We start from the raw sequence: 13185 nt of genomic DNA, 5'->3' as shown, positions 1-13185 counted from the left end.
TGCAGTTTATGACGTAAGGCAGGGGTCGGCTACCTGTGGCACGTGTGCCAAGGGCAGCACGTGGGCTGATTTTTAGTGGCATGCTGCTGCCAGCCAGGGTCCTGGCCGCCGGCCCCGCTCAGCCCGCTGCCAGCCTGGATTATGGAACCCGGGCCAGCAGCAGGCTGAGCAGGGCCGGCGGCCGGGACCCCAGACCAGCAGCAGGCTGAGCGGCTCAGCCCGCTGCCGGTCTGGGGTTCCATCTGCTGCCCGCGCTGCCGGTCTGGCACGCAAAACCTTCAATTAATGAAGACTTGGCACACCACTTCCCCTGACATAAAGGAACGATAACTTGACCCTGACTTGTGCTGTTAGAGCAAGTCACAGTGCAGGCGGGAGCCGGGGTGAAAGACAGGACATGACCAGTGGGAACGGCTAAGGTGGGGGTAGTGGCTCAGCTGTCATGATCTCCAAGGACCCCATGGGTGGGGATGACACTTAAAGCACAGGCCTGCTACCTGGGGTCTTTTGCCTTCTCAATATGAGCTAGACAGTGAGTTTCTTCCAGCCTTCTGGTTGTGCTGAACTTTCCTAGGCAGGCAGTGCACCGCTGCCTGCAGCCAGACCCAGTGATACAGCAGGCCGGGGACACGTAGGAACGAGGAAGGCCCCAGGTCACATCCTACGGATGCTGCACGACAGAAGAAGGGCGAGCGCTCAGGTGTGCACCAAACAGGACGTTGTCTGAGGAGACAAAGGCTGGAAACTGCCAGGCCTTAAAGGAGACCAGCGAAGATACAAACCCAGACTGAGCTGCCTGGCAGTGGGAGGGCCAGGCGCTAACAGCATTTCATATTCTCCTGAAGGGGAGAAAGGGCTGAATTGCAGCGTACTGTCCACAGGTGCCCATGAGCGCAGTGGTTACTGGTTCTAATCCACTAGACCAGGGACCCTGAGCAGAAATACCCCAGCTCCAGCAAACAGGCTGCCTGCAGCCCATGTCTGTGCCGTACGATCACCCGCAGCCCCCACAGTCCCATCCAAACAGGAACAAAACAGTGTAGCCGGAAAGAATTGTGTGCCAGCGCCTGCCCCCAGCCTGGCAGAGACATTTCCCGGCTCCTACACTTTCCTGCTTCCTGCTCTGGCTGATGCAGCTCCATGCCTGAGCCAACACCACCAATGTAGTGCATCATTCTGGGGTTCGTCACTGCCTCGGGGGAGCCAGAGAGAGACAGGGGCTTCCCTTCCCAACGGATGCTCCAGCTGGGGCATTCTGCACGTTGCACTAAGCATGAGAAGCCGCACGCTCAGGAACTGTCTCCTGTTTATTTGTAATTGAGTCAGTTACGGCAGCAACGCTCAAGAAATGGGCTGTTATGAATGACAATAAAATCTGTTTTGTGGCGTGAGCAACAAAAATGTAACATCCTGATTTCCGTCGTTAATGGCTCGCTAGAGATCTGTTCTAGGAGTTCTTCAGGAAAAACAGCTTGATTGGACGGTCCTGCCTGGTACCTTGCCTTTGTCCTCCACCGGGTCTTCAAACAGGCTGAGAATTATGATAATTATTGTTTTCCTTAAAACCCCAGCTCCTGGAGTCAGGCGGTTGTGTGATGATTTCAGCCTTTGTTCTTACAGAAAAAGTGAGTTTCTAGCCCTCGTGGCTGTGGAGAAAGCTTCAAAATGTGACCCCAGTGCACCCCAAAGCAGAATTCTCAAACGTTTGTACTGGTGACCCCTTTCACACGGCAAGCCTCTGAGTGCAACCCCCCTTATCAATTAAAAATGTTTTTATATATTTAACACCATTATAAATGCTGGAGGCAAAGCGGGGTTTGGGGTGGGGCTCGCGATGCCCCATGTAATAACCTCGCGACCCCCTGAGGGGTCCCGACCCCCAGTTTGAGAACCCCTGGTCTAGGGACTCAAAAAGCAGAAGGCAAATAAAAATACGCTCAAATCCATTATTTTTCATAACCTCATGATTTTAAAGCCAATCTCAGGATTTTTGGTGAGCCGGACTCACAGTTTTTGAACATTTGGAGTTGGCCGTGCTGCTCAAGGCCCAGAACTGGAGCCAGCCTTTGCCCTAGACTTTCTTCTCTCTCTGTCCTGCCACCTCCCACCATCTCTGGAGCATCCTGGTGACCTTCCCTCTCTCCCCTGACATCCCTGCTCGCTTCCTCTTTTCACGCTTACGGATCCTTGAATAATGTCCTTCCCGCAGTCCTGGGGCTGGGGCTGGCGGAAAGGCTGTTCTGCTTGTTGTGTCAACACCTCGCCCCCCAGCCCGCCACACGCACTCATTCAGAATCACTTCCCGTTTGAACAACTTGCCTAAAAACCTTCCTTTCCCGTTGGCTCTCAAAGCCTGTAGGAGATTCTCCCTCTGTTCCACCCTCCCTGCAAAGGCCTTGCCATGCTTTGTAGGAGACGCGCAAACGCGGACTAGCAGGGGTGCCACCTTTCATGCTTTTATCACAAATCTTGAAATATTTGGTGTTTGCCTTAAAGCCCCAGCTCTTGGAGCCAGGTGACTGAATCTCAGCTTGCCTTTAAAAAAAACAACACGTGTCTAGCTCTCAGGGGAGAGGAGAAAAACTTGAAAATCTGACCTAAACGCCCCTAAAGGCTCAAAATACAGAAGGTGAATAAAAAAAAAAACCCCTCAGGGCTTGGCTACAATTGCAGATGTAGAGCGCTGGGAGTTAAACCAGCCTTCGTAGAGCGCAGCAGGGAAAACGCTTCCGTGTGTTCACACTGTCAGCTGGAAGCGCACTGGCGTGGCCACATTAGCAGCTCTTGCAAGGGCCACCGAGAGCAGTGCATTGTGGTAGCTATCCCAGCGTTCAAGTGGCTGCAACGTGCTTGTCAAATGCGGGGGGTGGGGTGGAGTGTGACAGGGAGAGAGAGTGGGTTTTTGGGGTGCTGAGAGTGTGTCAGCATGCTGTCTTGTAAGTTCAGACCCCCCCACACACACACCTCTCTCTCACACACTCACAGCAAGCAACATTCCACACTAATGGTCGCTTTGTCCCGGAGCAGATAAGCTGCCGGCTATCGGAAACAGACCTTTGAAAGGGGATATCCACATTCCTACAGCCGATTCCAGAACAATGACAAGAGTGGCCACTTGACTTCAGGGGATTATGGGATGTTTCCGGAGGCCGATCAGAGCGCAGTAATGCAACACCTCGTCCACACTGACGCCGGGGCGTTTCAGCCGAGGCGCAGCAAGCGTTCTGCTTCTCATGGAGGTGCATTCCCAGGAGCGCTCCAGCTGCAGAGTCCAGGCGCTCTACGTGCCTTGCCAGTGTGGACGGGTCGGCAGTTAGGGCACCCGGGGCTGCTTTAATGTGCTCTAACTTGCAAGTGTAGCCAAGCCCTCAGCTGGCTTGGAGTGGGTTCCCCTAAACCCATGATTTGTAAACCAGTTCCCTGATTTTGATGGGCCTGGCTCATGACTTCTGCATGTTTGGGGTTGGCGAGCCTGGAATATCATTCATTGTGCAGATATTGCTCAGAGTCCTTAACAGAGAGACTTCTGGACAGGCCCAGTCCTAAAGCCTCAACCACCATCTACCAATAGCAACCTGGTATGTTTGGCTCACATGTTACAAAGCACAGAACTGCTGCTGGATGAATTAAGCATGAATAAGGCTACACTTTATTTAGTAAAAGTCATGGACAGGTCACAGACAGTAAACTAAAACTTGGGTACTCGGGGGGGGAGGGGTCAGCCCAGGACCCTCACTGCTGCTGGGGGGAGGATTGGCGGGGCTGGCAGATTCCCTGCGCAGCTCCCCGGAAGTGGCAACATGTCCCTCGGCGACCAGGCATAGGGATGGCCAGGGGTGCTCCGCGTGGTGCTTTCGTCCCAAGCGCCAGCTCCGCAGCTCCCATTGGCCAGGAACTGCAGCCAATAGGAGCTGCAGGGGCGGTGCCTGCTGGCAGAGGCAGTGCGCGGAGCCGCCTGGCTGCACCTCCCTCCGCCTAGGAGCCGAGGGACATGTTGCTGCTTCGGAGCCCTCACTGCCTCCCACACCCCAAACTCCCTGAGCCCCCTCTCACACTCCTGCTGCTGCTGTGGGAGCAGGGGGCCCAAGACTGCCCCAGCACCGGCTGCTGCAGAGGTCACGGTAAGTCATGGAGACCGTGACAGACTCGCAGCCTTAAGCATGAAGCGTAGACAAAGCACTGGAACAACCTGATGCTGCAGTTAGTGAGGGGACGGTGCTCCTTCATCCTCCGCTCTCACCAGCAAAATGAAACGTGTTTTCCTCAAGCAAATTACAGGCTGTTACATGTTTACAACTAATTGAGCCCTTCCTTGGAAATGAGGTTATTGGGGAGGAGGAATGCATGAAAAGGTTTCTGTTTTGGCTGCACGATTGCCTTGCGTTGCTTCAGGAAACATTATAAAATCCTGCTGACTTTTTGTGTGTGAGTCCTGAGTTCTCAGCATTTGGGTTTTCGGCACTAGATATTCAAATATTTTCCTAGCCAGAGCAAACACTTGCCTTTCCTAATGATCCAACAGAACTATGTGGGAAGAGGAAAGTACTGCAAACATTTATGGCATTATCTCCTCAACAGGCACACTTCTGCTTCTTCCCGAGCATCCTCTTTTGTGAGAGAAGTGAGTGGGATCTGGGACTGATGCAAGGCTTGACGGGGGGCAGAATAAAGTACTGTCACTTCAGAGACCCGGCTGACCAGGCTGGCTGCAAAATGTCTATGGTACAGAGATGTGTGCTAGCGCAGTATTGCTCATCCATTCTCCACTCCATGGGAGAGGACTGGATCCTGTCCTCATTGTGGGGTAACTCCGTATTGCTGAGTCTAATGTGTAGCCTCAAACCTCCTTCTGTGAGAGTGGCGAGGTATCAGAATTTAGAGGGGGGAGCCGCAGCCAGCAATATCACTTCCACTGTTTGTAAACTGGTGTTTCTTTCTGTTATCATTCAATAAAACTAAATCAGCTCTCCAAAAATCAATAACTATGGAATGCAATTAGGCCCCTGCAGCTGAGTGCATTTAGAGCATAGCTGCTAATCTGGAGGGAGATTTGATAAGAAGGAAATAGAGTATTACTCTTCAGAAATTCTTGCTAACCTGATCTTCAATATCATATTTTAACAAATTTACCAAGCCACTTAGGTTGCAGCGCTAGCAGCACACTGAGCACAGAACTCAGGGCTACATGTGCTGCTGATGGCACACTCGGGAATCGCGTTAGGGCCAGTGAGCTCTGCACACTGGGGGAAGTCACTTAGCTGATGCACTCTGTAAACACTGGCCTTTTACTTGAAGGGGGCAGATCGTATCCCCCTTCTCTGTGGTAGGAGGATTAGCATTTTGGTGCAGCGCACACAGCCATACGCAGGGCTGGATTCTCCCCATGCAAGCCTGCCAGTGCCGTCAGTCATTCGCTCAGCTGATGAAATCCATCAGCTCTCTTCTGTCACTTTAATCTGTTCTGCTCAGTTGCATCAGACCAGCCTAATTTCCAGGCAGAAATTTTAGCATTTCAGTTCCAAATTTTCTCAACAGTGTTTTCAGAAATCTATCAAGACATTTTACGTTGCCATGCTTGAATTGTTTGGCCAGTGCAGGCAGGGCCAATGCACAGGGGCGCCGTGTGCACCGAAAGGCCGTGTCTGCAAGCGCTGATGAGCGGACACTGAGCCTGGGAGCTATTTACGGCTGGGCGCATACTGTAATTAGAGTTATTTCTGGCTGGTCATTTTCAAAGACACAGTGTTGAGTGAAAGTGATTTCCATGGGAATGTGAACACCAGTTTGAATCACTCAGGCAAATTGGAAAGTTGCACGTGCCCAGGTGCAACTCCACAAATGTGATTGGGTGAATTTGCAGTGTAGATCATCGGCAGCTGTTTCTGCAGTTCGTAGTGTCTTTTGTCCAGCTGGCTGGTGTGCAATAGATCAGAAAATCACCAGCGCAATAGTACTTACTGAAAAAGACCCTCAGCTATTCCGCTCTCGAGAGCCAATATTGTCAGCTTTGCTCTGAGCGTAGTGAGGCGTCGTTTCTTCCTGCATTGAGCTGCCTTTCTCCTCCAAACACACCTCTTCCAGTTATTTAAGTGGGGAGCCCATTCTGGCATGGGAAACAGGCATAGAATCGTAGGACTGGAAGGGACCTCAACAGGTCATCTGGTCCAGTCCCCTCCCTCATGGCAGGACTAAGTATTATCTAGACCGTGTTTGTCTAACCTGCTCTGAAAATCTCCAGTGATGGAGATTCCACAACCTCCCTAGGCAATTTATTCCAATGCTTAACCACCCTGACAGTTAGGAAGTTTTTTCCTAATGTCCAACCTAAACCGTCCTTGCTGCAATTTAAGCCCATTGCTTCTTGTCCTATCCTCAGAGGTTAAGGAGAACAATTTTTCTCCCTTCTCCTTGTAACAAACTTTTATGTACTTGAAAACTGTTCTCATGTCCTCTCTCAGTCTTTTCTTTTCCAGACTAAACAATCCCAGTTTTTTCAATCTTTCCTCAGAGGTCATGTTTTCTAGAACTTTAATCATTTCTGTTGCTCTTCTCTGGACTTTCTCAAAGTTGTCCGCATATTTCCTGAACTGTGACACCCATAACTGGACACAATACTCCGGTTGAGGCTGTATCAGCGCAGAGTAGAGCAGAAGAGTTACTTCTCATACACTATTGCAAATCCTAGCTCTTTGGGAAACGCCCTATAGACTTTAATAGAGAATCTACACATCTGTATGAATCTCTCTTAAGTTCTGTAGGTTTTTGAAGTAATTTTATAGAACCCTATAGTTTTATCCCTGTTAACTTCTACGGGACTTTTCTGTGCGGAAGCTAATGAGATTTCTCTGGTCTATTCACTCATTACTAGCAATATGCACGGTACAGAAAAGGAATGAGTCGCTGGCTCAGAGGCTGGTGGGGAAAGAGGGCTGGATAGATGGGTCAGAATCAATGGAAGAGTGGAGAGTCGTGGGTATCAGACAGCGATGGCTGGATTGTAGGAACTGGCCCGAGAGAGATGTACCGGGGGAAGAGGATGGAGAGGGGCCTGGGGGGAGTCCACGGAGGGCTAGGAGAGTCTCGCTGCTGGGTCTGAGTTGGATTTGGAGAGATCAGAGAAGCTGCGGCAGGTGATGGAGTGTGGGGATATTAGGGTTGCACCCCTAGAGCAAGGGACCAGTCTAGCTACATTTGGGCTCCCTGACATCTATGGACTGGGGATTCGGAAGATCAGGCAGGGGAGCGGTGCAGGGGGGAGCTGGAAAGAGACAAAGGAACAAGGGGCAAGTCAGATGCTAAGAAGGGTGACAGTGTCCCGAAGGTGGTGAAAGTCTGAATTCCAGCCACAGGAGACGTAAGGAGCAGACCACAGGCTAGCATTCTTCACAGCTGGCAGCACCTGCCTAGCGAGCCCCTGGGCATCGGTGTAAACATGCTGACAAAGCTTTAATTGCCCTTTAATTGTCGCAGATGCCCTTTAAAACTGGTGTGGATTTGATAGGCCGCAGCAATTGTATTCACACACGCAACTGCTTTCTGCTTCAGCACGAAGCAGTGTCCGCATGTCAGGGACTTGGTGCCTACTGGGCATGCAGCATTCTGGGGGGGCCTCCTTGTGCTGTGCATTGTGGGATACAGAGCGGAAGCCTGCCAGAAGCGACTGGAAATCTGGGACTCAGGATCACAAAGCTCAGCAAAAGAGAGTGTTTGTACCACGGGGGGCGGGGGGGGCGGGCACAGCTGCCTAGCAAACCGCTTTGCCAAAAGAATTCCTGCCTTCAGTACCATAAGGCAGCCTTGGGCCTTTCTGGCAATATGGACAACTCAAGCCATCCATCACCAGCTTCCAAAGCCTTTCAGCTCCGAGCTGGTTCCTGGAACACTCACCACACCCGAAAGGAATTCTGTGGCACAGGGAACTTCATCTGCTAGCCTGTCATGTCGGGAACCATGAGCACACGCTATGGGTGATTTGTAAAGCAACACACGGCGCTGAACGGTCTCAAACACAAGGCAGTGACACGTTCACCTAGCTGGGCCTTGTCTAGCAAACATCTCGGCTTGCAGCTATCCGCTGGGTAACCCCACGGGATGGTGTTTGCCTGGGCGCTGCTGGGTGGCAGCAGTAGCGCTGCGGTTGCGGAGCCCAAGGGGCTGTTAAAGAACCGTTTCAAGCCTAGACCCATTATTTTCTCACCCTATGTTTGCACTGAAAAGTTTCCCATGTGAAGGGCCCAATCCTGCAAGATGCTGAGCAACCTCACCTTGCATTAAAGCCAATGGAAGAGGTGGGCAATGCAGGAGCTCCTCTTAGGGGATGCGCAACGCCTTGCATAATCATGCCCTGGTATTACGTTAAGAGTTCGCCCCCACTGCTGAGTGACCACCCCTCCCCCCTGCTAATTACCCACTCAGGCAATACAATAATCATGAACATTTGGGGCAACTTCCACCAAGCTAAACATCACAGTGGGTGTGAGCGAGAGCATAGCTGCAAAGCTTAAAACGCAAAAAGTTGAACTGAAAGTAAAACATTTTTGTTTCATTTTATGCCCAAAGCATTTAGATTTGTGCCAATTGCAAACACTGAAACAATGAGCATTGCTCTGACACTTGGCACTAATACCTGATATAAACCCTGTGCACTGGGGACCTGTTTCCTGACTGCCTTGCACCTCGCTTACCTCGCTGACTCCTGCACAGAGTGGGTGCTGAATGGCGCCATTCTGGCTGGAGATGTTTCACACACACGTGACACAGGTGCAAATCACTACATAAAGTAGAAGGCGGCAGCAGCCAGGCCTCGGGCATGCTGGGTGAGGCAGGATGTTGCGGTTGCTCTTTCTGTAGCTGGGGGGAAGGGGGTGTGTGTAAATTTTCCAGCTGATAAATAATGGTTCTCAAGCCAGGAGCCACAAGAGAACAGCAGACCTCACACTGGCCGTGAGAAGAGACACGCGAGTTCCTGGGAGCGTACTGCCCTGCCAGCCCTGCCCAGCACAGCGTGTGTGTGAACTGGAGGCAATGTGCCCCGTGTACAGCAAAGGCCTTCAGCCAGCCTGGTACCCAGCAGTTAAGGTTTAAAAGCTGCTCGAATGCACATACCGAGTTCATGAATTAAAACCTTCTGGTTTGCGACATTCATCTTTGACTTGGGCCATATGGGCCAAGCATTTACTTCTCCATTTTCTTAGATATAAAAGCTATCTGGACTGCGGCTGCATGTTACAATATGATAATATACTATCCAGGAAAGTCTTGCTACATGTTAATTTATCCAGTAGGCAAATTCCTTTTGGCTAATAAAAGTGCTTGTGCCGGAAGCTCAAAACCCAGCAGCAATTAATTATTGACAGAGCATGTGAATTAGAGATAAAAGAAAAGTCATTCTTCCTCACACACAAGATAGTAAATAAATTTAATTATTGTACTAGAAGCAAGGGATCTTATTCTGTATTAAGTTTTATTAGCTGAGACATTTAAAAGCATGTCATCATAACAAAAAGGTCTTGTGTAATCCTAAATGCACCACTTTGGTACAAGGCTCTGAAGTGTATAGACTTAATTGAGCAAATGGTAGCAGATGGCTTGCTGTACAGACAGGTATTGTACAGGTTTATTGTCAATTAACTCTTGTCTACATATGCCTATGGCAAATTAACTGTATAATATGTTACTGAGACCGGCTTTAACTTGAGGTACTTGCCTTCCCCGGGTTCTGAAGTCAAAGGACACTAACCGGCATTAGATCTCCAGAGATTATGGGGTAGCTAGTGTCACTCCCCTGAGGGGTGCCCTCAGTCTCACTGGGCCACAGGCTTCAAACTCACTGCGCGTGGCCGGAGGGGAACCCACATGGCAGAGTTTCCTTGGGAGCTAGATTCCTGCTGCAGAACTAAGCTCTCTTCCTCTCTCTCCTGTTCCTTTCTCTACAGGAACGTGATGCCCAAAACTCTGGATGGACAAATAACGATGGAGAAGACGCCGAGCTATTTTGTGACCAACGAGGCCCCAAAGCGCATTCACTCCATGGCCAAGGACACCAAGCTGATCGTGGTGGTGCGGAACCCGGTCACCAGGGCCATCTCGGACTACACGCAGACGCTCTCCAAGAAACCTGAGATCCCCACCTTCGAAGTACTCGCCTTCAAGAACCGGACCCTGGGACTGATCGATGCCTCCTGGAGCGCCATCCGCATTGGGATCTATGCGCTGCACCTGGAGAACTGGCTGCAGTACTTCCCACTTTCCCAGATCCTCTTTGTCAGCGGCGAACGGTTAATTATTGACCCAGCTGGGGAAATGGCCAAGGTCCAGGATTTCTTAGGCCTCAAAAGGATTGTGACAGAGAAGCATTTTTATTTCAATAAAACCAAGGGGTTTCCTTGTCTGAAGAAGCCAGAGGACAGCAGCGCCCCCAGGTGCCTGGGCAAGTCCAAGGGTCGAACTCATCCCAAAATAGACCCAGATGTTATCCACAGACTGCGCAAGTTTTACAAACCATTCAATGTCATGTTTTACCAAATGACAGGTCAAGATTTCCAGTGGGAACAGGAAGAAAGTGATAAGTAAAGCCAAGACAGCAGGGAAAAAGCTCTCTGCTATCTAGAGGTGAATCGTTGTCAGAGACACTAAAATCGCACAGGGCTAAAGTCTCAGTCTTGTGACAAAGAGACTTGCATTGTCAAGGTTAAAGTCAAGCTGAACAGCATTTCCAGCTCTGAAACCTTCCTGTCACAGCGAGCACAGGTTGCATTTGGGTCTGTTCCAAGCCCTCCCACTGTATTGTATTGCAAGAATGGCTGGGGGAGGCTCCGGTGGGACAGGGGAGGCTACCGGTTTCTAGCACTTTGTTCCTGGTGCTTCCTGTCAGCGCCAGCCAGTCAGTATTCAGTGAGTCCTACCCACGGCCAACAAAGGATGAGGGAAGCTTATAGAATCCCAATAGCGACAAGGCGAGCCGACAGATTCCATTTCTTCTGCACTACTTTAGTTTTGCCTTGCTGGCAGTCAGGTGTCAGATCACACACACACAAACAGCAAAGCTGCAAAGAAACTATTTACACACACTTCACCTGCATACTAGTTAGACCTTGCACTAGCTACCACATACCAAGTGCCACAAATATCCTGAGCCGGAGTCTTTTCTCACTTTGGGGTGTAACTCCTTTAACTGAACAGAGTTGCTTCTGATTTCCTCTGGTCTGCAGTGAGGCCAGAATCCAGGCTTTCCCTCTAAGTCCTCATATGCTCCTTTAGATGATCACGCACTAAAAACCACTGTCATGCACTGGCACCTAAGGAGCCAGCTGAGAGTGATCTCATGGGATCCATCTCAGAAAGCTTGGCCTGGACGCGTTGCACAGTCTCCTAGCAGAAGGTGCAGTGTCCCGCTCACAGCTCTTCCTGCAGGCAGGTAATGAAATGGCATTTCTCAATCATTCTGGAAACCCGCTGCTTCCCCGCATAGCAGATGGCAGTTGAGGTTGTCATTACAGGCGGCTTTTTAGTTCTTTGCTAGGTAGCCATGAGCCCAGAAGGAGATCCTCTACTGAGTAAAACCTCATCACCGTGTCTAGAGTGGTGTGCAAAATCCAGACACCGGCCTGACCTTCACAAATGCTGAGCAGCCACAAATGCCACTGACGTCCCTGGGACCGTGGGTGCTCAGCACTTCTGAAACTCAGGACTCAGCTGGGTTTGCAAAACCATGAGACATTCTTCATCTTTGCTTCAAAATCTGCAAAGAGGAGAAAAGGTCATTTCCACCGAGCGAGCGCTCACTGCCCTGGAGAAAGCTTCCTTCCCCAGTGGAAATAACAAAGGTTTATGATCAACCAAATTGGCAAATCCCGATGGAAACGATAAGATAAGCACCTGTCACTCCTAGAACCGCAGCAAATCCGAAGCGAGCTGCATGCCTGGATCAGCAAAGACAAGGTAGCAGCGGTTTGACACAGCTGCACTATAGTCCATGTCTGTTCCTGAGAAAAACCCAGGAACAGTGGGCACGAAAGGAAAACACCGTGTTACCTGTGAGGGAACATTTCCTTCCTTTGGGTGATTTCTTGCTGTCTGGGGTTTCTTTTCTTTTCTTTGCCTTTTATTTACTGTGTAAAAAGAGCAGCAGTGGGGCCTGCTTTTGCAGGGGGAGGAGGGAAGGCGTTTCATTTTTATCAAGCCTCAGTGCTCCTTTGAGATGTTGCGTTTGTTGCTGTTTGAAAGCAGCAAGAAAACACAGCTTATGTATTCCTGAGCAAGACCAAGGCTCGGTTTTGATTAAGGTGGCAAGAAATCCTTGTTGATCCAACTAACCAAAGGAAATGTCACTAAAACACTGTGAAGCTAGGTAACAAGCTGAACCTGCTTTGGGTTTCATGGCCTGTCATGTGGTTCATTACACAATCAAGTGGTGCTAGTGCTTTGGGTTGTATAAAAGGAGCTAAATTCATTTGTCAGATTTCGACTGTGGGCCAGGTTTGGGGAGAATCACATTCGTTCCCAGTGAGGTAAATGTCAGTTCATATTAGCCTGATTAGGTTTTAAAACAGCATCTGACATAAAACACTTTCTCACCGACCTGCAAACCGAGAAATGTATTATACAAACACTGGAAATATGTAGTAAGGGGGGACGTTCAATTGTTTCAGATGTTATTAAAACATTATTTCTTCTGCTAAATGAAAGCTGGGTTGTTTTGCCATTTCGTGCAAAATGATTCATGGCTTCAGATGGAGGGAATTTTTTTAAAATCTTCCCAATTTCTAGGGTCCTGCTTACATGGACACCCGAAGCCTTTTCTTATTTCACAGGCCCCGCAAACCCTCAGCTCGTTTTGGTCTCACTCCTGCCCGATGCTGAGCCCCGCCTGGAAATACGAGGTTGCCCGTCAGCACGGGGAATCATAGAGTCATAGAATATCAGGGTTGGAAGGGACCTCAAGAGGTCATCTAGTCCAACCCCCTGCTCAAAGCAGGACCAATCCCCAACTAAATCATCCCAGCCAGGGCTTTGTCAAGCCGGGCCTTAAAAACCTCCAAGGAAGGAGATTCCACCACCTCCCTAGGGAACCTATTCCAGGGCACTCAGCACTTGGCAGGATCAAGCCCTTTCAACTAATCTTTGCAAAAGAGGATTAAAAAGTTCATTTTCCTGACAGTGGTTTCATTAGCAGTCGGAACAATG

General features: G+C 50.0%; 1 protein-coding gene across 1 annotated transcript in view; it reads left to right on the top strand.

Annotated features, from left to right (window-relative positions):
- LOC112117571 (heparan sulfate glucosamine 3-O-sulfotransferase 4) overlaps positions 1-12927 on the top strand; it is a 114389-nt gene extending 101462 nt beyond the window's left edge. Inside the window, exon 3 of the mRNA XM_026650751.1 lies at positions 9936-12927. Coding sequence (XP_026506536.1) covers positions 9936-10572 — 637 coding nt within the window. The 3' untranslated portion in view covers positions 10573-12927. The remainder of the gene's footprint in view (positions 1-9935) is intronic.
- Positions 12928-13185: the final 258 nt, after the last annotated feature.

The sequence above is a fragment of the Terrapene carolina genome, unplaced genomic scaffold (assembly GCF_002925995.2).
Source record: "Terrapene carolina triunguis isolate 2854851 unplaced genomic scaffold, T_m_triunguis-2.0 Scaffold93, whole genome shotgun sequence".
Lineage (NCBI taxonomy): Eukaryota > Metazoa > Chordata > Testudines > Emydidae > Terrapene > Terrapene triunguis.
The sequence above is the reverse complement of the archived record's forward strand: the minus strand, read 5'-3'. Positions and strand labels throughout refer to the sequence as shown.